This window comes from Symphodus melops (genome assembly GCF_947650265.1).
Source record: "Symphodus melops genome assembly, chromosome: 6".
NCBI classification, from domain to species: Eukaryota; Metazoa; Chordata; class Actinopteri; order Labriformes; family Labridae; genus Symphodus; species Symphodus melops.
Window position 1 is genome coordinate 23,057,736 of NC_136696.1, and position 21,832 is coordinate 23,079,567.

The window sequence follows — 21,832 nt, forward strand, 5'->3', positions numbered from 1 at the left end:
GAAGATTTTGCGCACAGGGATTTGTTGTCAGTGGATTGAAGACGGAGCACCTGGTTCCACTTGAGGCTGAAGAAAAGAGACTTGAACAATGTGCTTCTAATTACAGACGTTTCTGATTTTCATTCACTTACAGATGATCTGCCAGCAAAGAAAAAAAAAAAGCCTGCTCTTGATGAGCTGTGCACTTGACCTAGTAGTTTAATCAAGTTTTATTACAGGATGCATTTTTTTGTAAAGACTTTGGCTGACATTACAATGTCAAAGTTTATTTCTAGAGCACATTTAAAACAACCTTGGTTGACTAAAGTGCTGTACAGGCAGAAGTCACACTTTAAAAAACAAACAAAAAAAACAGTGAAAACTACGAAAATACAATAAATAACATTACAGGCGTTTTTATTCTGATTTATCACCTCCGTGGTCGAGTCATTGAACGACATACAGGGGACCAAATGTCTTGATAAATACTCTCAGTGGACCCTCAGTTTTTCTCGCTTTATATGTGTTGCAATGACAACCACCTTGGAAAAACAAAGCCTTTTGATAGGTACAATTACTCTCCTCCAAAGTATTCAGAGAGGACTTTAAATATTCTTTGTTGTATCCGGCGACTGGAGAAAACGCACTCTTCTTTCTCATTGACCTTGGACCACAGGCGGAAAGTTCTGGGTGACTCATCTCAGATGGAAGGTTGAAGCAGAGGATGCAATAATAGAGTATTGTGGTTTCACAGGTGTAGAGACGTGTTGGAAAACCAGCAGCATGAAAGCACAACTCATCCAGGGCCACAGTTCTGAGCGTCTTATTATATTTCATTTTTTCTCAACAAGCTGCGATCTGAATAAGAAGCAAAAAATAACAACAGAGAGTTACATATAATCACATATGTATACATTGAAATAAAACAACAAGAGCATCATTTTGTCATATTTTGAGGTCCTAAAAAAAGTTGAATGAATTAATAAATATAGATAATATTTTGAATATTACAGATCCAGAGAGAGCTTGATGTTGACATTAATTACAGAACTGGAGATGATGTTTCAGTTCAGTCTTCTCGTCCTCGCTGATCCTTCAGAGCTGAAGCAGCATGTTGTTTTAGCAGACACAGCGTTGTTGTAATTACGCCGAACAAAAAAAAAAAAAAAAAGCTCCCTCTGTTTTCTCCTCGTTGCCCTTTAAAGAACTCTGGCTTTGTGTGGGGAACAAAGGAGAAGAGGGAGACTTGCATTTTTTTGAAGATTAACTTTTGAAGGAGGCGTACGGTAGTCGGCCTGTTACCAGCGGTTGCTCGGCAACCAAGTTGAAGTCTCCAGTGGCTTGAAATAGTTGAAATGACATGTTAAAGTACAATCCTGTGGTTGGCCAAATATTTCACTCCGTCCGGTCTTTTTAGAGTCGTCCGAGTCTAACTGCTGTGTCACTGTCAGACGAGGAACTGTCCCCAGCTGTCCTACAGATCTGTTTACTTGATAAAAGAATGTGTTTGTGTGGCTGTAGAGATTAAAGGAAGAGGCTGTGTGTGAGAAAGTATGAAAGCTATTCATTAAGTTATTGTCGGCTCGTTGGCTGTTGTCACTGTTTTTGTATATGTAATGCTGAGTTCTGTATTTTCAAAGGAAGTCATATCAACCAAAGTTAAAAGTGTGTTTGATAAAAGAACTTCAAAGTGAAATGTGCGAGTGCAGCAGCAGGTCACCCGTGTGTTAGCTGGCCATGTGTTTCTTCCTCGCTCGCTCTGTGAACACCTCAGCGTGCTCTTCCTTAAGTCCAGTGTTCTTTGACGTACCTTAACCTGTCAGCCAGCAGGCCTGCAGTGCGTCTCACATGTTCGAGCCAGTCTTGAGTGTGTTCTGTAAACATGAATGGTTGTTGTTTATGTGCTTTAATTGTATCATGGCCTGCTTTAGTAAAAGTAACCCTGATGTCAAAACAAGCTCAGAGTCCAGAAACAAGCTAGGCTAATGTTAGCTGAAGCTTGGCTTGAGGAGCGTCACAACAAACCAGTTCAAGTTTCTAATCAAATATTGTTTTTTTGCTGGTTAAAACTCCCATTACACCCTCAACTATCAGTTTGTTATGTGATCATTTACCTGAATTCAGTTTTTCTTTCTGAGGCAGCTCTTACATTATTCTATATAAGGTCTTATAAATAAGTATTATTGAGTGAATGCATTGACTGCCATACTCTCAGATATTTTACATTGCTGCATCTGAGGTAGTGTCAGAGTCCATGCTGGTATCTAAATGAGTAAATGTATACATTGCATCTCTTTATTTTCAGGCTGAAAAGTGTTTCCTTCAGTTGACTGTAAGAACAGAGAAGAGGTTATGGAGTAGTGACGGGGGAGAATGCTGAGAGGAGGAGCAGCGGCTGAAGAACAGTAGCATGCATTCAGTAGCTTCAGGTTGTTAGAGAAAGATAAGAAGAGCAGCCTCTAGTTTGACTAGTAAACATTCAGTATCTCTGTTTCTCTCACCTCGACTCTCTCACTGTGTGTGTTCATCTCGTCCCTCCCTTTTGCCCTTTCTCTCCTTTGACATTCCGACTTCTTCCTCTCTGTATCTCACCATCTTACCCCTTCCAGACACCTCGCGGGGGAAATCACGTTCTTCTCGAGCAGAAACCTGTTTTAACAGTCTCTCTCTCTCTCTCTCTCTCTCTCTCTCTCTCTCTCTCTCTCTCTCTCTCTCTCTCTCTCTCTCTCTCCCTCTCTCATTACAAGAGGTTGTGTCTGCCGCCGTGTGCTGCAACACAAGCAGCACGTCTCTGATACAAATTACATCTAATAAAAATGTCTCCTCTCTTCGCCCCTCTCCCCAGGCTGCAGAGTCTGGCATTGTGAAGATTAAGACCATTGCAGCCAGGAATACAGACATCCTGGCAGGTGAGTGATGAAGTGAACCACAACTGACATATCTAGGTGCTACTTTGTCAGAGAGCGTGCACTTGACTCTGAGTTGGCAAAGAAAAAGTCTTCTAAAAAGGTTTTAATTCTAATTTAAAATTACCCCTATTATCGACAGCTTGTTTTTTTCTTTTTGTTTTTTTTCAAGGAAATATCTTTACAAAAAATGTAAAGTTTGTTCTAATTTAAAAAACTTTTCCACAGTTTGAATACCTGCTAACGTGTACTTTTATTTATAACCAGGCTTGCACGTTGTAGTATATTTAGTGTGATAAATACATAAAAGCTGCATATCAGCTTTAACTCCTATGTGCAGTTTTAATGTTTGCACATTAATAATAGTACTTCCTCTGTTTCTAAACAGCCAATCACCAGACTATAACGGGCTTTCTGGTGTGGTTGCAGTGCTCTCTTTGACACATGTACAGGACACTGTCTATATGCTGTCTTGATAAACAAAGTCCGGCTTTAGTAACGTTTGCACAGTTGACACATTGTCAACATTTTCTGAGTTCCACTGTGAGCTGGCGGACTCTGACTGTACGCTGTGCAGACGAGCTCATCTGTCTTTGTTTCCACAGCAGGTAAATGAGGCGTAACGAGATCGAGTAGTGAAAGCTGCAGGAAGAGTCTGACTCTGATATAAACGCTCTGAATCACTGCTGAGATGGCCACAAATGTTTTAAGGCCACAACTTCAGTATTACTTAGTTTTTGACACTTTGAACAGTTTCGGCTCCGTTAAAAAAAAACAAAAAAACAAGTCAAAACAAATCTTCAAACTAGGTTAGTAAAAATGAGTTAGATGAGCCCGTACAAATCTTTTTCACAACTCAACCTAGGATCAAATAAAAATCTTACTCTCTGAAACTCCCCAGTTAAGTTAATCCGAGTCTTTCTGTCATTTTTATTCTGCTGTTTGTTCCTCATATCTTCTGATCCACGACCTGTATTAGATCCTGATATCGTTGACTTCATAAAGACTTCAGTGTATTTAAACAACCCGAACTCGGTTTGCGTTTAAGTCAAAGTCTTTTAAATCGGAGACTTTATAAATCCTTTGGGTAACTCTAATGACAGTGACATAAAGCTTCATCTGCGTCCTCTTCCTGCAGCTCTGAAGGAGAACAGCTCAGAGGTGGTGCAGCCTTTCCTCATGGGCTGTGGCACCAAGGAGCCCAAGATCACCCAGCTGTGTCTGGCAGCCATCCAGAGACTCATGTCCCACGAGGTGGTATCTGAGGTGAGGATATTATGAGCCTTATGAAAGTCCAGCTTGACAAAACAATGAGATTAAACTACTTTCACTGACATTGAAATTAGTTTTTTGGCCTTTCTCGGTCGACGTCTTTTTAGAGGAGCATACAATTTCAAATTTAGAGACAAGAATGTGATTTGTTTTATGAATAGTTCAAGTCAGACTTTTATTTGAATTATTGAAAGGTTATGACTTATTTTGTCACATCTGAATAAGAGCACAAATGTCCCAGATTGAGGCTCCTTCAGGCAACATGTCCCCCGTCTACTTCCCCTCTTTAATTAATCGGATGGATTAAAGAAGATCAATCAATAAGAGACCGACACTCTCATCTGGATTCATCGTTCATCACCAGACTCAAAGTGAGCCTTCTTCCCCATGAAGTCAGAAAGCAATGACCAGAGAGAACACTTCTTTAAATGTCTCTGATGCCACTCAAGTTACACGAGTGAAATCCTGTGACACTGTTTTACTCAGAGAATCTACAATATCTGATAACAAGAGAAGAAGCAGTCAAAGATGTACACTCAGGGCTCAATAAATGCTTGATAGATTTAAGGCAGAGCAGTCATATACACTTATGGGGACGGCTGTGGATCAGTGGTTGAGTCGGTTGTCTCTCAGTCTGAAGGTCGGGGGTTCGATCCTCAGCTCCTGGTGTAAAACCAGCGCTTTAACTAATCAGAAGACAATTGAACATTTTCCATTCATGACATAGATATACATTCAAGCGAAGATCAGCGTTGCTAACACCATGTCGATTTTCACAGTGAAGTTCACCTCCAGCGTGTTGAGCGAGACATCATTGCTCTTTAACGGTTTGCTCATTCAATGTACACACGCTTGCAAATTGAAGTTGACCTGTAACCTCTGGCACAGCCTCCCAAATATCCGAAGGGTAATTCATTCAGATCAATACTCTGAATCAATCCCCAATCAGCTGATGTAAATATTACAACTCTTCACCCTGAATGTATTCCTGTCACCGCTGGCTACATCAGAGATGATGGCCAACCCCGCCCCATTCTCCCTCTACTCATTCTGTCCTGCTGTGTCTGTCCCTGTTTCGGTCACAACCTCTGAATTAGAGGAAGACTTTTGCTTCGAAATATCAGCAGCTTTTACATCGTCAGGAGGTGCAGTGGTACTTAAACAGCCCTGAATGACTTTCCCTTCATGCAGAATTATTTCATTTCAATCCCAGATGGGCGGAGAGCTTTTCAGCCTCTTTGAATAAGCCAGCTGTCCCCTGGAGTCAGACCTGAGATATGCTTTCTACGTTTTGAAGTCAGGCGTTTATTTAATTAGGCTAACGGAGGTTTCCAAGCGTCTGCCTTTGGTTAGAGTCGGAGTGCTTCACACTAAGGGAGAAAAGCCTGTAAGATGACGAGATCTGATTCCTGTCATTTCTGTGACCACACTCTGTCTCTATTCAGGCACATGGAGGCTGCAGCTACACTTGTCCTACATTCATATGTGACAACTCGTGTTGTGTTTAAAAAGACTCTTCCTATGTTTCCTGACTCACTGGAAACATAGATTAATGAATGAATAAACACCAACATTAACAATAAGATAACAATGGTATCTTAGGAAGAAGTATTTAGAAGTACTAATGAAATAACACTACACTAGTACATTATTTAGGCTAATATGAGATACAGAAAGTGACTGTCCAGCATATATGGTACATTTACACATTCATATTCAAATACACTTCCTGTGGGGCAGCAATAGTTGATGCATGCAAAGTCTGGAATGTGGTCTGGTAGAGGGAGAGGTGCTAGTTCACTTCCTGAGCACTATCAATGTGCCCTTGAGCAGGGCTCCATACCTCAGGAGCGCTCCCTGTGGGCAGCCGCCTCACTCTGACATCTCTCCATGAGTGCATGTCCATAGGATCCTGTTGGTGCATGTGTGTGTTGCATGCTCAGTAACAGTGTTGTGTTGAATTGAAGTATATGTTCTTCTTCTTCTACTTTTTACATAAAGTACTTTGACATCCTCACATATCTTTTTCTAATCATCCAACAGTCAAAAATCATTTTGGTCTTAAAAGTCGGTGTAGAAAGGAAAAGATGACTTTTTTTCTTTATAACTGAAAGTGAATAAGTTTGATGTCAATCATTAATAACCCACATCAGCTCACACTGTCACAAAGCCTCCTACTCACAGACACTGGTCACACTGAGTGCACGTTAAGAGTGGCAGTGAGTCAATGCTTATTCAAGGGGAGCTCTACATGAGTCTGTGATGCAGATTTTCTCAGCCAGTCAGAGGTTGTTTTTTTTTTGGGGGGGCCTTGGAAGACTTTCTTTTTGTTTCTTTCTCGTTAAACATCTCTCAGCCAGAGCTTCCTTTCCTCGCCTTTGAGCGGCTGTTATCAAACTGTTATTCCCCACAAACCACTGACTAGAACATCTAGGACATCGAAGACACACACTTTACCTACTCCACAACACACACATTTTCCAATCCATTGAACATTGTAACTCCTCTCTGTTCCTCTGCCAGAATCACTCCACATCATCAGCGACTCCCTGCTGCAGGCTTTAAAAGCTACCTGAGGGCCTCACAGGACAAACCTGCCTCTGTATTGATTCTTAAGATGTCGCTTGAGACAACCAAGTCAGATTCTTTGTCATGTTTATGTCACTTTGTATCCTCAGGGACGGAGACAGCTCAGATTTCTTAAAAGAAAATGTCACAGTAGGACGGACCAGACACTAAATTGCCTCATATTGATTGTAAACCGGTCTGGATCTAAAACCCCAGGACACACACGATCAACGTTTCCAAATCTGGGCACGAAACACTGAGAAGGAGAAAAGTGTGACCTTAAGATGCATCTGCAACACAAAATGTGTCCGACAACCGGACCGATGCTGCTGGGATTAATTCTGACACCAACTAACAAAGTCACATGGATGAAGATCTAAAACTAAGAGCCCCTGTAGAAATGCTTGAGAACTGCAGTGTAGCAAAAAGTCAGCAGACGTGCTTCAGAGAAGCTGTGTGATGTAAACTCAAACCAATATTATCTGACAGGGAATAACGAGACATCAATCAGCCGTTGCAGCCAATAATCAAGCCAAAAAACAAAATCCTCTCAGATAAGACGAGTTTGTGCTCTTCATTTCTTCAATGTATCTGGTTGTGATATAAGACCTAGTTTAATGTTTTGATGCTTCATAGATGAAGAATTATTTAAAGAATGATTTATTTATTAACATAAATAAATGATAGAGAGATCTATCTGGCATTAAAAAAAAACATGTTTATTTGCATTTCTCAAAGCCATTCACTTACAGAAATTTAGCAGTGAAGAAAATCAACATTTTATCAATGTGTTTATTTGAAGGTTTGAGTCGTCCTGTCTTGAGCCTTGTTAGAGCCCGAAATGTAACAATGACCTGAAATGTAATAAAACAAAAATGGAACAAAACCCAAGTTGTTACGTTATTAGGAGAAAAATATTTAGCCTGCTCCATAATGTAATAACTGACCCAAAATGTAACGAGTTGTTACATGTTTTGGGCTCAGCGTTTTGCAACATTATCGACCAGTTATTACTTTTTGTTACATTTTTTTTCTTCTATTTCAGGTCGTTGTTACATTTCGGGCTCTAACTAGTCTGTTCCAGAGGAGTTGTCTGAAGAGCTCTTGACCCCAACACAGGACATGCAGCCTCACTTACATTCGACATCAAGTCACATAATGTTAACTGGCAGCTCGACCTCGTGTTATTGAGCTTGATGATGTTGTGACCCCTAAGCAGGCAGTGGCAGCTGTGACCACCACTGTCTTTTACTCGGGGTTGTTTGACCTCCGACTGAGCTCTAACTTTGCTCTTTTTTTCTTTTTTTTGTTGCAACATATCGAGCTATCGAGAATACAAGTTTGAGCCAGTTTGAGTCGTTAATGTCTGGCATTTGCTCGGATTTATTAAAGGTGACTGTCAATCATTTGAGACATGTTTGCGCGCGTGTGTGTGTGTGTGTGACAGGCAGCTGCGGGGAACATCATCAACATGCTGTGGCAGCTGATGGAAAACGGTTTGGAGGAGCTGAAACTTCTCCAGACGGTCCTGGTCCTGCTGACCACCAACACAGTCGTGCACGATGAAGTACTTTCTAAGGTAGAAGAAGAATATTACACACTGACTCTTTGTACATAATGTCCTACTCCTCTTAATCGTTTAGGTGTACATATTACCCAGATCTCTCATGCTTATGTTTTGCGTCTTTTCAGGCCATTGTGCTGTGTTTCCGTCTTCACTTCACCAAGGACAACATCACCAACAACACGGCAGCTGCCACGGTCAGACAGGTCGTCACTGTGGTCTTTGAGAGGATGGTGGCCGAGGACGAGCGTTTCAAAGGTCAGACTGCAAGATTGTCTGAGGGAATGGGATGTCTGACCTCATTGAAGATTTACAGCAAATAAATGCATCGCCTCATGACTGACTGTGGGAAGATTGAGAGTGGGAGTGACTACATACAGATTACAGAGATATATATGTTGACCTGAAGGGCCAACTCAGAAATGAAAACGTGAGCTTTTATCCCTCAGACCGACATGTAAGAAACATTTTGTGGATTTGAAATAACATGTCTTCAGCAGCAGAGTAGAAGCAAATAGTTAATGTGCCAAAAAGAGCGTACTTTTTCTCTTCTGAATTTAGCGCTGGTTTGGTTTTTGACTTCTTTATGAGGTATGAGGTAATGTTGTAGCATTGTTGATCCATTAGTCCATGAGGGGGCTCAACATTAATCAATGAGCATATTAGTCACTTAGTAATTGTGTTGTGTTGATGTTTACTTGATTAATCAAGTGTTGATTAAACATTACTCATATTGTTTTGACTCTTATTTTTTTTTGCTGCACTTCAAACCAGTTTCTTCAATGGCTAAAATATAGATCTTCTCCTTTAGGGATCGTGGAGCAGGCCCCTCCTGTCCAAGGAAACACCAACAGACGGTCCGTTAGCACCCTGAGACCCAGTGCTAAAGACGCATACATGCTGTTCCAGGTATGTCCACCAGGGGGCAGCAGCCCTCTGCACTGCCACTTTGTCTAAAACCATTGCACCAAGTTGGTTTGAAAACATGGCTGATGGCCTCATCATTTGTGGATTGTATTCATGAACTTAAATTAGTCCCAGTATCTGGTAATGATTTGCTCCGTTACCTTGAGTTTAAAAGCGGATGGATGGAGCTTGTAATTCCTTTCATATTTGCAGTGATGTAAACTAGCAAGAAGGGATTCGAAGGTCCCTCGTCATTATTCACCCACACTGCACTTTGGTGACTGCACTGTTTCAAGCACTGTGATGTGTGGGCCTCATTGTTTGAAATGCTGTCATGCATCTCCCTGCAGGATTTGTGCCAGCTTGTGAATGCCGATGCCCCCTACTGGCTGGTTGGGATGACAGAGATGACCCGGACGTTTGGCCTGGAGCTGCTGGAGTCGGTTCTGAATGATTTCCCTGGGGTATTTCTGCAGGTACATGCAGCCTTAACGGTTATGGACAATTTTGTAGACAGAATAGAAAACAGAATTTACCAGATCCACAGATCCAGAACTTCTTGATTAGGGGTATTTTGGCTAAATCTTTACTATCCGATCTTTTTTTTTTTTTTTTTTTTACAACTCAGTGGGGATGAATTAATCATTTTGAATACAGTAGTCGGTCTAAACACCGTATCTGATCCCTCTTGTCTTTGTGTTCTCTTCACCAGCACCAGGAGTTCAGCTTCTTACTGAAAGAGCGCGTGTGTCCCCTCGTCATCAAGCTCTTCTCCCCCAACATTAAGTTCCGGCAGGGCAGCAGCAGCTCGGCCTCACCAGCCCCTGTGGAGAAACCTTACTTTCCCATCTGCATGAGGCTGCTGCGGGTGGTCTCTGTGCTCATCAAACACTTCTACAGCTTACTGGTACGGCTGACTGATCAGGACTGTTCCTTGATTGATGCTTTTTGAGTTAGGGATTTTCTCCACTTAATTGATCTGGTCTGATTAACATAGGATTAAGAGTTTTGTCTTAGTTCTGCTCCACATGCTTTAAGAAGCTTAGCCACATCTAAGTAAATTAACATTGCTGCTATTTTTATGAAGTCAATTCTGACACTCTTCAGAATGTAAATGAAGCTTTTGCAGGCGTCAGCAGAAGTCAATAAACCAGTGTTCAGCTTCATCTGAGGGGATTCAGGGAATCAGGTCAGATCTGACCCAAAAACAGAACTGTCCTGGTCTGATTTTTCTGCGTTTGTTTTGCAGGTGACAGAGTGTGAGATCTTCTTGTCTCTGCTGGTGAAATTTCTGGATGGAGAGAAGCCACAGTGGCTGAGAGCAGTAGCTGTGGAATCGGTCCATAGGCTGTGTGTGCAGCCGCATTTATTACGGTAAGCAAACATTAAGCAGTTCAAAAGTTTCAAAACTGACTTTGTACCTCACACTGCCAGACTGAGGATGAACATTTCTCCATGACTTTGGAGTTAACAGAAAAACAAAGGCAGGTATCTCATCATGATAGTAAAAAGTTTTTTCTGAATGCTGATTGGTCCATTGCTTGTTACAACCGCAAGGTCATGCCTTTGGTTAAACCCACAAAAAGTTTCCACCCAAATTCTAAACAATGCAGTTTTGTACTACTGAGGCGCACCCCACAATAACCATTTTCTCATCACAAAAATCATGTGTTTATTTTTCTCCCAGGTCTTTCTGCCAGTCTTACGACATGAAGCAGCACTCCACTAAGGTATTCAGAGACATCGTCAACGCCCTTGGCTCGTTCATCCAGTCTCTCTTCATCGTCCCCAACGGAGGAAATCCTGCTGCCGTCAGTGCTCCCGCCGGTCAGTTTACACTGTTCTTTCAAGTCATGTTACAAAAGGAAGTAGGGTGTTTACTTCAAACACATTCAAGTCTTCTTTTCTTCATAAGCAATGAAAAGAAATGTGACTGTCTGTCTAGGAGGCTCAGGTTCAGGGACCCAGGGTGCAGCACAGGGCGGCCCAGGGACAGGAGGGGTCAGTGGCAACCTGACCACCCAGGCTGCATTTGAATACCGTGGTACCTGGATCCCTCTTATGACCGTCAGTGTCCAGGGCAGTGCGAAGGCCACCTAGTAAGTACTGTCCCCACACAGACCTCACCTTTCGACCTAAAATGACTGTCTTTTTACAGATACACAAACACAGAACAAGTAAACAGCTACCCACAGGTATAACTTCACCTGAACAACCAGCAGTGATAAATGATTGTGCATTACACAGCAGGGTATCATAACAAGGAAGAGATCAGAGTGTCAACCCTACTTAACAACTGCAACGCTTTTATCATCAGTCTTTGGAAAGTGAGTTTTAAATCCCAGCTCCATCGCCCAGGCCAGAGGCCTTTCTATAATCAGTTGAGTTCTAAATTGCCCTTTCTCTTGGTTATGAAATCTATTTGTAGTAAGTAGGATTCTTGCTGGCAGACAAAGGCAGCATGGCGCTGACTTTCTCTATAATGAGGGAGAGTGACGTTTGATTTTATTAAACAATGACTTTACAAAGAACAAATTATTTCTCCTGAATTATAAAATGTAAAGAAGCCCCGTTAAAATAGCTGTCTTGCTTTGACTATAAACAAGACTGAAATGGAGAAGGAAGAACAAGGTTGTTTCTGCAGCGCTGTGATTGGTTGGTTTAATATGTTGATTCACTTGATAGGCATCAGCATCAGGCTATAAGCCTGTCCTTTTAATTTTAGCAGCCAAGCATTTATTTATTGTGTATTTATTTCAATTGAGGTGGAAAGATTTAAACTTGTTGGCTAGCTACTAAACACTGAACCACGAGCTACTGCGACGCGTCAGAACAGTCTATGGTCAGAACACACACACACACACACACACACACACACACACACACACACACACACACACACACACACACACACACACACACACACACACACACACACACACTCTCCCTCTACCTCTACCCTCCTTCTCATGAGCTCTGTCACTTTTTTTCACCACTCAGTCTCGAGATGCTGGACAAGGTGGAGCCCCCGTCCATCCCAGAGGGCTACGCCATGTCTGTGGCCTTCAGCGCCCTGCTGGACCTGGTGCGGGGCATCACTACAATGATCGAAAGAGAACTGGGCATGGAGGAGGAGGCAGCTGCTGAGTTCAAAGAGACTCATCCTGATCAGGAGTGGCAGCCACAACAAGGTGAGAAGGGGAAGGAGGAAGAGAAGAATGTTTATCATGCAGTCCAAGAGAAGCTTATCCAAATGAGTAAAAAAACAAGAATTTAGAAATGAGTAAAGAATAATAAATAAATAAATTAGGATTAGCAGCTAGAAGGTTAAGAAATATCTTAAGGTAGTAAAAGTAGAGAGTGTTTAAGTCTCTGTTTTTTTCCACACTAACCAAACCCTTCAGGATTCTGGATTGTAGCATTTCTGACCCCTGGTGGCCAGTATGATGTCTGATTGTGTCTGTCTTTTTAAAGAAGAAAACCTAGAGGCATGTTTTGATTCACAGCCTAAGAAAGTGATGATGTCTGAATAAAGTGAGATAGTTCCTTCATGATCTGACTAATGCTTTCTGTTTGTGTCTTAGGAGCCCACTTGGTGTGGGAGGAGATGGTCAGCGCCTGCTGGTGTGGTTTACTTGCTGCTCTCTCTCTACTACTAGACGCAAGGTATACTGACTCTCTCTGCCTTCTCACTATTCTGCAGCCAGCAGACCTTTAGAGTGTGCACCCTTTTCAGATTTTCCATGAAAACTCTGAAATCCTACCATGTGCTGTTTAAGTGATTTAATCAATCTGAAATCCATGTTTGAAATGTGTTCAACTTAATTTGTCCTTCAGAGATGTCTGTGGCCTACAGCAAAATGCAGCTAATTTCCAGCTGTTAAACTCAGCGAAAATGATAGTTTGATATTTTTTCAACTAAATTCTGCAGAAAGGTTGTTTATTTTCTCTGATGACCTGCAAAGCATCAGTCAGACGATGCTTCTGTCAACACTCTCAGGGAGTTAGAGAGCAACGACTGATCTGCCGTCAGTTTACTGATTTTAGATGTTGATCTTACAGATGATAAAACAGAACAAACGATGTGTGGAAAACACTGTAGCGACGCTGATTGTCGCTCACTGTTAAAGAGGTACTGACGTGCTCTTCATTCATGACCATTCTTTCCTGTGTATTTTTCTCCTCATTTTCGGTCTCTTTAGCACCGATGAGACAGCCACTGAGAACATCCTAAAGGCAGAGCTCACCATGGCCTCTCTGTGTGGGCGTCTGGGCCTTGTGACGCCCCGGGACGCTTTCATCACAGCGATCTGCAAGGCCTCCCTGCCGCCACACTACGCTCTGACTGTTCTGAGCAGCAATGCTGCCAACCTTTCCAGCAAAGGTAGAGAATGTCACCTAAACAGATATAGAAAATACAATCCACTTAGTCCTGCCTACTTCTATTTTCCTTTACAATATACAGTATAACCCAAAGTTATTTTTGCCTGAACATACTCACAAACACTCCTGAAATACCTGGATGAAACAAAAAAGCCTTCTCATTTGTTTTGAATTGTAGCTGCTATGTTGGCATCCTAAAATCCAATATACAACTGTACCACACACAGCAATCTGTAGACAGCCTCTGGTCATGTGCACTTATGTAAAACTAATAAGCTTTCTCAGCTCCCATAAGGTTTGATGTGCGTTGCTGCAAAACTCAGCTTAACATGTAAACTGTTTGCAGTCTACCTGTCCCTATTGCCCGACTCTCGGTGCTTTAATCCTAAACTTTTCACCGTGGCTTCTAATTAGGAACACCACAGAGAAATATGTCTGGGGAATGCAAACATACACACACAAGCACAGCTGCTCTCAACACGTCGCTCAGACATCCATTATTTGCATAGTCGCTTGTAGAGATAAAGCCGCCAAATTGGGTCTCAACCTTCGATGGATGTTTGCCTCGAAGTTAATTAAGAAATCTTTTCTTGCATGTCGTGAGCTCGTTATAAAACCTGCGTGTCACTGGCTCTCAGTGAAATGCTTTACTCCTGTGTGTGTGTGTGTGTTTGTCTGTCTGTGTGTGTTCATTCTCCGCAGCCTACTCGATCCAGGGCCAGAGTGTGCAGATTATCAGCCCCTCCAGTGAATCTCATCAGCAGGTGGTGGCTGTTGGCCAGCCTCTCACCGCCCAGCCCCAGGGCACTGTGGTGGTAAGGGCACACTAATGTATATGAGGAGGCCAGAGCTTTACCAGACATTGAATCATTTTAACACGATATGACTGTTTTCCTAAACCAAAAACAATATAAACATCTTACGATAAAGACTGAATATTTAGAGAACCATTTTACAGAATCAATCTAAGAGCAGCAAAACAAAAGTCCAAATGTTGCTTTGGGGAGGATAAATAAACTCCAAATAAAGAGCATTAGTCCTGACCAACGAAGCCAAGACCACGACAGAAGGAAAAACAAACAATACAAGAGAAGCGTTTTCAAATAATGAATCTTGGACGATGATTAGGCTCGGACAGTTGAGGCTGCACGCCACGTACAGAGGCTACGATCTTTGTTTCACAGACTGCAGGATCGACTCCAGGTCCTCACACACTTTGGTGCTTGTCAACCCCCCACCCTCTCTCCTCACATATCATGTCTCTGTGGCTATCCTGTTAAAAAGGCTCAAAATAAGAAATACATAACCCAAAGACTCCCTTTAACAAGCCATGTTCTTCATTTTTCAACTCCCAGTAATTTCTCTGAGCAGTTACAGCTCGAACGCCCAAATATAAATAAATAATGAAAATGCAAAGATGAGACGTCTGTGTTATTAATATGTAACATGCAGAAAAAGCCTGCGCATTCAAATGCCCACATGAAGATCAGACGCACTTAATGTCTCAAGGCAGCAGGAGCCGTCGTGGTGAGCATGTAGAGGTCAGCTTCGTGAATCCGCCCTGAGGGCAATTACATTTCACAAAGATGGGCAGTGACCTTGGCTCTAGCCTAGAACCATTACGCTGTAATCAGAGTTTCCCCTAGAGGAACAAACATGTTGATATGTGTCTTAGCTCCCACTCCACTGCAGGTGCATATTTTCACCGTCTTCTTTTTGTCACTGTGGTCCACATGATGCGGCGGCTTATCATTTTTCCTCCAACCTGCGATTGAGGCTTTTTCTTTGTCTCTCTCCCTGCAGTAAAGTGGCAGCCAAATGCTCGATGATACGCTTATTGACTTGTGCAATAATTGAACCGTCTCTCTTTCTGTCAGCTGACGGCGAAGAACATCCAGTGTATGCGAACCCTGTTGAACCTGGCCCACTGCCACGGGGCCGTGCTGGGGACCTCGTGGCAGCTGGTGCTGGCTACACTGCAGGTACTAACTGCCACCTGGTACCACATGTTTACACCTACCAACACACAGACACGCACACATATACACACAATCTAATGGAATCAGACGAGTCAAATGAGGCAGCGCCCCGTTCTTCTGCAGTACCCGGTCTCCCTCTCATGTGTGCATGGAAATGTCTCATCTGTTAGATATGAGAGAATCAAAGACCTGCAGGGAATTCATTTTAAAACATTGTCAGAAAGTCTTACTGGATCCGAAAAGTCTTGAGTTTTCTTTGAATCAGTCTTAGCTCATTTGAGTGTCTCCTGAAGCTTTATCTATGAGCCTGTCGGGGGCATTTCATGACCATGACAGTCGACCGTGTTTCCAGCTCTCATCCGTCTCTCACTCTCCTCTCCCAGCACTTGGTTTGGATTCTGGGGCTGAAGCCGGGGTTGGGCGGCGCCCTGAAGCCTGGCCGGGCTGTGGAGGGACCCAGTACAGTGAGTCTTTTGTTTCAGGATCTGTTCGAGCATGTGTATTTTCTCACTTCTTTGTTAAAGTTAACGGGCGACCTGGGTGTGATCGTGTCTTGTCCTAAACAGGTTCTGACGACGGCGGTGATGACAGACCTGCCCGTCATCTCAAACATCCTGTCCAGACTATTTGAGAGCTCCCAGTAAGGACCAAGCACTCATCTTTGAAAAGGATTCTACATGCTATGAAAAATATGCAGATCCACTTAATGTGGCCGGTCTCTTTTTGTGTTGTTAAGGTACCTGGATGATGTGTCCCTACATCACCTGATCAACGCCCTCTGTTCCCTCTCACTGGAAGCCATGGAGATGGCTTATGGAAACAACAAGGTACACTTGAAGGTTAAATGCAAATTTAGATAAATGTATTTATCTTTGGATTCAATAAAGAATGAAGGCTCACATTTGAGAGCATTTGGATATGAAATATAACCATATGAATGCATTTAATCATGAAGATCAGGGTACAAGCTGTCTAGTTATTTATCAGTTCTTGTCTTGGTTTCAGGAGCCTTCTCTGTTTGCTGTGGCCAAGTTGCTGGAGACTGGCCTCGTCAACATGGATCGTATAGAGATCCTATGGAGACCCCTGACTGGTCACCTACTGGAGGTAAGATCATAGGCCTGATGAGAATAATAAGGGTTCTGTTCTTAATCACCGTCAGCACAATGAGAGAGGAAAGATGCAGTTCATGTTTTCTTTTGTCAGCTAAGGTTAAACTGACATGTGCTTGAAATAGTTTTTGTACAGTTTACATTACTGTTAAGAATTTACCCTGTACAAACATCATGTCAAGGATTTGACCTTTTTAAATGTCAGCTGAAAATAAAGGTCTGTAAAAAATAAAATAATGAATGTTAGCTTCCTTGAGGAATGTTAAGATTTCTGCTGAGCTCGTCGTCTCCCAGTACGAATGCTGTTTGTTTTTAACATGGAGTCTGGAGGTCACAGAGCCTCTGAGGGTTTCAGTGACATTGAATCATAGCTGCAGCACTAACAGCCTGTCCTAACAGCATTCGATGCGAGCGAGTGTCCGCAACAAAGTCGGCCTGATTCTGTTGTTTCCTGCTGGAGTGTCCTGACGGCTCGCGAGCGGCGCGGGCGGCCGTTTTGTAGCCCCGCCCTCTCTTTCTAGTTTACTCTCTGTCTGTCTGTGACAGACGAGGAAGCACCAGCACTGACTTTTCTCACTCAGCAGAGCTTGGTAGTTTGTTTTACAAAGTAGAGTATATACAGTGCATGAATAATGTCCACATCCGTGATGGTAATGTTGAGCTTTGACTTGTTTTATGTAAATAAATAAATAATGGTTTCTTTGGCTCACGCCGCTTTGTGTGTTATCAATACAAAGCACCACACGTTGGTTTGTCATTTTCAGTACAAACTAGACTAGATGTCAATCTCTTTGTCGGGCTGATACTGAAGAGTTCAGTATCTAACAGTGCGGACACGCGCGGCGCTACACGTGCTGTTAGGACACGGGTAGAGCTGTGGTTCAAAACTTTAGTCCTGAAGGAGAAACAACGTTGAAGGAGCTGAAGAACAGTTGGATGTTTTAATACTTTTTAGATCTTTGCTCTTACATCATGTCTGAACATACAGTAGACTGTTGCATGTTCACGGTTGAGATAACATTTGAACTTTTTTTTTTTTTTTTTTTAAATGAAGCTTGTTGTCATAGCAACATTGAAAATAGAGTTGTCCCCATGTTTGAGTTGATGTTACATGGAACCTGGCCAGCGTTGGGTGATGCCTCATAATACACTGTTTTACTTTCATTCATATGGAGACATTATTGCTAAATGTTGGGAAGTTTATGATCTAAATGTTTGATCAAAACTGTTTTTAAAATGACACTTAACAGTAGAGTGTACTGACAGCTGTGCTTTCAAAGCACGCTGGATCACTCGAGTTGTGTTTAAAGTAACATAAATAATAAACTGACCTTAGCTGTAGTTACTTCATGTTCTCGTCCATAACAGGATTCTCCTTTTTTATGTGTGTAAAGTGTGTTAAGAGGTTTTCTTCACATTCTGTTTGTCTATCTCCCCTCTCTCTCTTTTTGCACTCCTGTCTGTTTTGCAGAAGGTAAGCTCACGTTCTCTCCTCCATAATCATTTGCTTTCTCCTGTATTTTTATTTATTTATTTTTCCCCCCCACACCTCAACCTGTTCGCTCTCCTCCTCTCAGTCTGGCATCAACATGTTGGAGTTGAGAGTTTGCTGTTCTGAAAAATGTGTCCGCAATCTGCATTTCTCTCTGTTTTTCCTGTTGTGCAAAGTGTCTGGTGATTTGCAATCTGATCCGTAACAGAAGCCCAATCTGAAGCTGTACCTGTGTTCTTGATGCTCAGATTAAAGCTGCTTCACTGTCTTTGCAGGCCTTTTAAATTCAAATGCACTGTCTTGACATTTTTATGTGAATTTGACCTGACATGACATCAGCTTGATTATTTGTTTATTTAGGGAGATGAATTTTAGTGTAGCAGTGTCTGTTCTACATCTGTATGCAATTCAGTGACGAGACCTACCTATGGATCAAATAGGATCCATTTAACCTTCACATAAACACAAATTATAAATGTGTATTTGTGTGTTCTTCAAACAGATCACAAGCTTCGTCCCAAACGAGGGAGCTTTTCTCTGTTGAGCCTGGCCTCTCCATGTTTATCTGTATTGTACTAGCTTCCATGATTACACGGTCTGTCACAGCGTATCCTGCTATCACAGGGGGAACACAGTTTTCTATCACACAGTCTCTAGTTTATTTCACCCACTCGTTTCACACCCACCCACCATGACCACTGCTGGGAGCTCTGAACAGCCTCTGTATCCGATCTGTCATCGCTCGCATGTGTATGCAATTGTGTGTCGATGTGATGTGTCCCTGCAGGTCTGCCAGCACCCAAACTCCAGGATGAGGGAGTGGGGGGCCGAGGCGTTGACAGCGCTCATCAAAGCAGGCCTGGCTTACAAGCATGACCCTCCTCTGGCCCAGAATCAGGTAGCTCCCTGCACAGGCGTCTGCAGTAACACAAAAACACACAAATCTGCCAAAGAAGGAGCCTTTACAATCAACATTTATAAAACACTTTCATTTCCCCCTTGTTGCTCTTCGCCCTTCTTTATGACACAAACATTGTAAAAACTTGTGAGTGCTTTATTAGGTGGGTGTGTTATTTTTCCACTACTTATAATGGGTTGTGTATAATGGCTGACATTTGAGAAATCTCCTCCTCTGTTGCAGTGCATGTCATAACAGATAAGAGTATGCCAAATGCTTAGAATGTGGAAAACGTAAATGTCACAGCCACTTACTCTTGTCACTCACAAACACACAGCCTGTGACCTTCACCTCAGTGAGAGAGATAAAGGGAACGGCACAGAGCGTATCAAAAGCAGGGCAGGAGAACCGTGTGGAGGTTAATAGAACAGCACCGAGCCATAAAATGATGACTGCCCTGCAGAAATGCCACAGACGGACACTTCTCCAAAGCCTTTAGTGACCCCTGCAGAAGCTTTCAGAAGTGCATCCCAACCACGTTCAAATGCATCATATGTTAAAAAAGGAAATGCAGAAAAATGTTCACAGTGAAATGTCTGCTGACGTATATCCCTGAGACTGAATTACTTAAGTGAGTTAAACATTTAGGCCCCGGTCAACCTGGCCTTTTTTGGGGGGTTTTTTCCGAGCAGGACAGCGGATCAAGACGAGATTTTTAGGTGGCAAAACTACAGGAAATATGAAACATTTGGAAAAATGAGCCGAATTTAGCGCTCCGAGGGTCCACACACAAAAAAGCCGAAGCACAAGGAAAAAAGATGATGAGCGATTTTTCTCCGCTCTTTCCTTATTAGAAAAACAACCGCTGGTGCTCAGAATAAAACGCTCAGTGGAAACAGGATCTTACACACATGAAATGATCGTGTGAACTAAGCAGTGTTTTAATGCATCTTTTACAAAGTAAAAATTCAACCATCACAGATAGCTGTCTGTCATCTAACAAATGAGTTACCATCGCCCTTGTTTTTTGTGTTTGTCTTTTTTTAATCCCTTAGCGTCTGCAGCTTCTGTTGCTGAACCCCCTAAAGGAGTTGTCCAACGTGCTGCACGCAGACATCCGGCAGAAACAGCTGGAGAGTGTCCTGCAGATCCTCCAGAGCCAAGGTGACGGTCTGGGGCCTGGCTGGCCCCTCGTGTTGGGTGTCATAGGAGCCATCCGCAATGATCAAGGGTAAGAGGAGACGACGCTAAAGGCAGACATGGCTTCACATATTAAGATGAACTGAAATAGTTCCTGTTTTATGTAAAAGGCAAACGTCCTCAATGTCTTCTCACAACAGTTTCACCAAAGTCACTGAGTGAACTCGACTTCAACCCAAAAGCTGTCACGTGTCTTTGTTTCCTTTTAAGGGAATCGTTGATCCGAACAGCCTTCCAGTGCCTGCAGTTGGTGGTGACAGACTTCTTGCCCACAATGCCTTGCACGTGCCTCCAGATTGTTGTGGATGTAGCTGGCAGCTTCGGACTACAGAACCAGGAGCTTAACATCAGCCTCACATCCATCGGCCTGCTGGTGAGCGAACAGATGTATCTCGATGCTCAGACACGCAGGCAGGCTTCTTGAAATCCTCAGATGAGCTCTTCGACAAGGTTTTTTAGGCTAACAATTGAATACAATAAGAGGTCGAGTGCGTGAATGTGTGCTTATAGAAGGGTGACTCAGAGTTATGCTAACAGACACTGTGGTTTAAAAAAAAAAAAAAAAAAGGAATACAAAAAAATCCCCCCCCCCGTATACTCAGTTTAAATCTGACAGTTTAGAGACTCTACTTTTACAGTAGTATGAAAGCTGAAATATAGTGTATTTAATTTGATTACACCATTCATATAACTCTTATTTCCTTGTTTTCCATTATTTGATCTAATTTAACCGCACTTAACCACTCTGCTGACGTCTCATAGATACTTTATACAGTATTCAGGACATGCAAAACCCGATATTGATCTGTGGTTTACAGGATTACTTCCCTTGGAGTGTGGCAGTTCCTGTGAGATTACTTTATGGTAATAGGATAGCAAAACTGCCAGAAGCATTTGACCAACCTTTCCTCTCCTCTTTTTATTTTATTTATTTTTTTACCCACAGTGGAATATTTCGGACTACTTCTTCCAAAGGGGTGAAGCCATCACACAGGAGTTGGAGAGGGAGGAGGAGGCTCAGCAGAAGCAGGCCAAGGAGAAAGGAGAGACCCTGAACAGGCCCTTCCACCCCGCCCCTCCCTTTGACTGCCTGTGGTTGTGCCTGTACGCCAAGCTGGGCGAGCTGTGTGTCGACCCACGGCCTGCTGTGCGAAAAAGCGCAGGACAGACGCTATTCTCCACCATCGCTGCCCACGGGACCCTGCTGCAGCAGCCGACGTGGCATATCGTGGTCTGGAAGGTAGCGAGCGTTTGTTGTCGTTTTGTTTTGCTAGAAGAGGCTCCACTTCATATGCAGCCTGCTGATAGAAGAAGCTACCACACACACACCAATTCAGATCCAGTTTAATTACTTTTCATAGATTTTATTTTATGTACATTATTATGTCTTTGAGGAAAACATTTTAATCTATCAAAAATGCAATTCTCTAACCCATCTTAAAGATACAGACACACCCATACACTCACGCCTTTATACGTGTGGGGGAGGGGCTTAAATAAATGTATCTGATCTGCATGTCAAGCACAAAAAACATACACACCACTGACATATTAATATTAGATATGAGTTGTT

General features: G+C 42.6%; 1 protein-coding gene across 1 annotated transcript in view; it reads left to right on the top strand.

Moving 5' to 3' along the window:
- mon2 (MON2 homolog, regulator of endosome-to-Golgi trafficking) overlaps window positions 1-21,832 on the top strand; it is a 37,068-nt gene that overhangs the window by 5,305 nt on the left and 9,931 nt on the right. Inside the window, exons 2-24 of the mRNA XM_079346105.1 lie at window positions 2,825-2,888; window positions 4,024-4,151; window positions 8,173-8,304; window positions 8,418-8,547; window positions 9,101-9,198; window positions 9,546-9,671; window positions 9,908-10,102; window positions 10,445-10,569; window positions 10,883-11,022; window positions 11,141-11,294; window positions 12,196-12,386; window positions 12,780-12,861; window positions 13,398-13,579; window positions 14,281-14,393; window positions 15,456-15,560; window positions 15,941-16,021; window positions 16,124-16,197; window positions 16,294-16,384; window positions 16,563-16,664; window positions 18,949-19,059; window positions 20,115-20,290; window positions 20,470-20,632; window positions 21,206-21,499. Of these exons, the coding sequence (XP_079202231.1) occupies window positions 2,825-2,888; window positions 4,024-4,151; window positions 8,173-8,304; window positions 8,418-8,547; window positions 9,101-9,198; window positions 9,546-9,671; window positions 9,908-10,102; window positions 10,445-10,569; window positions 10,883-11,022; window positions 11,141-11,294; window positions 12,196-12,386; window positions 12,780-12,861; window positions 13,398-13,579; window positions 14,281-14,393; window positions 15,456-15,560; window positions 15,941-16,021; window positions 16,124-16,197; window positions 16,294-16,384; window positions 16,563-16,664; window positions 18,949-19,059; window positions 20,115-20,290; window positions 20,470-20,632; window positions 21,206-21,499 (3,057 nt within the window). The remainder of the gene's footprint in view (window positions 1-2,824; window positions 2,889-4,023; window positions 4,152-8,172; window positions 8,305-8,417; window positions 8,548-9,100; window positions 9,199-9,545; window positions 9,672-9,907; window positions 10,103-10,444; window positions 10,570-10,882; window positions 11,023-11,140; window positions 11,295-12,195; window positions 12,387-12,779; window positions 12,862-13,397; window positions 13,580-14,280; window positions 14,394-15,455; window positions 15,561-15,940; window positions 16,022-16,123; window positions 16,198-16,293; window positions 16,385-16,562; window positions 16,665-18,948; window positions 19,060-20,114; window positions 20,291-20,469; window positions 20,633-21,205; window positions 21,500-21,832) is intronic.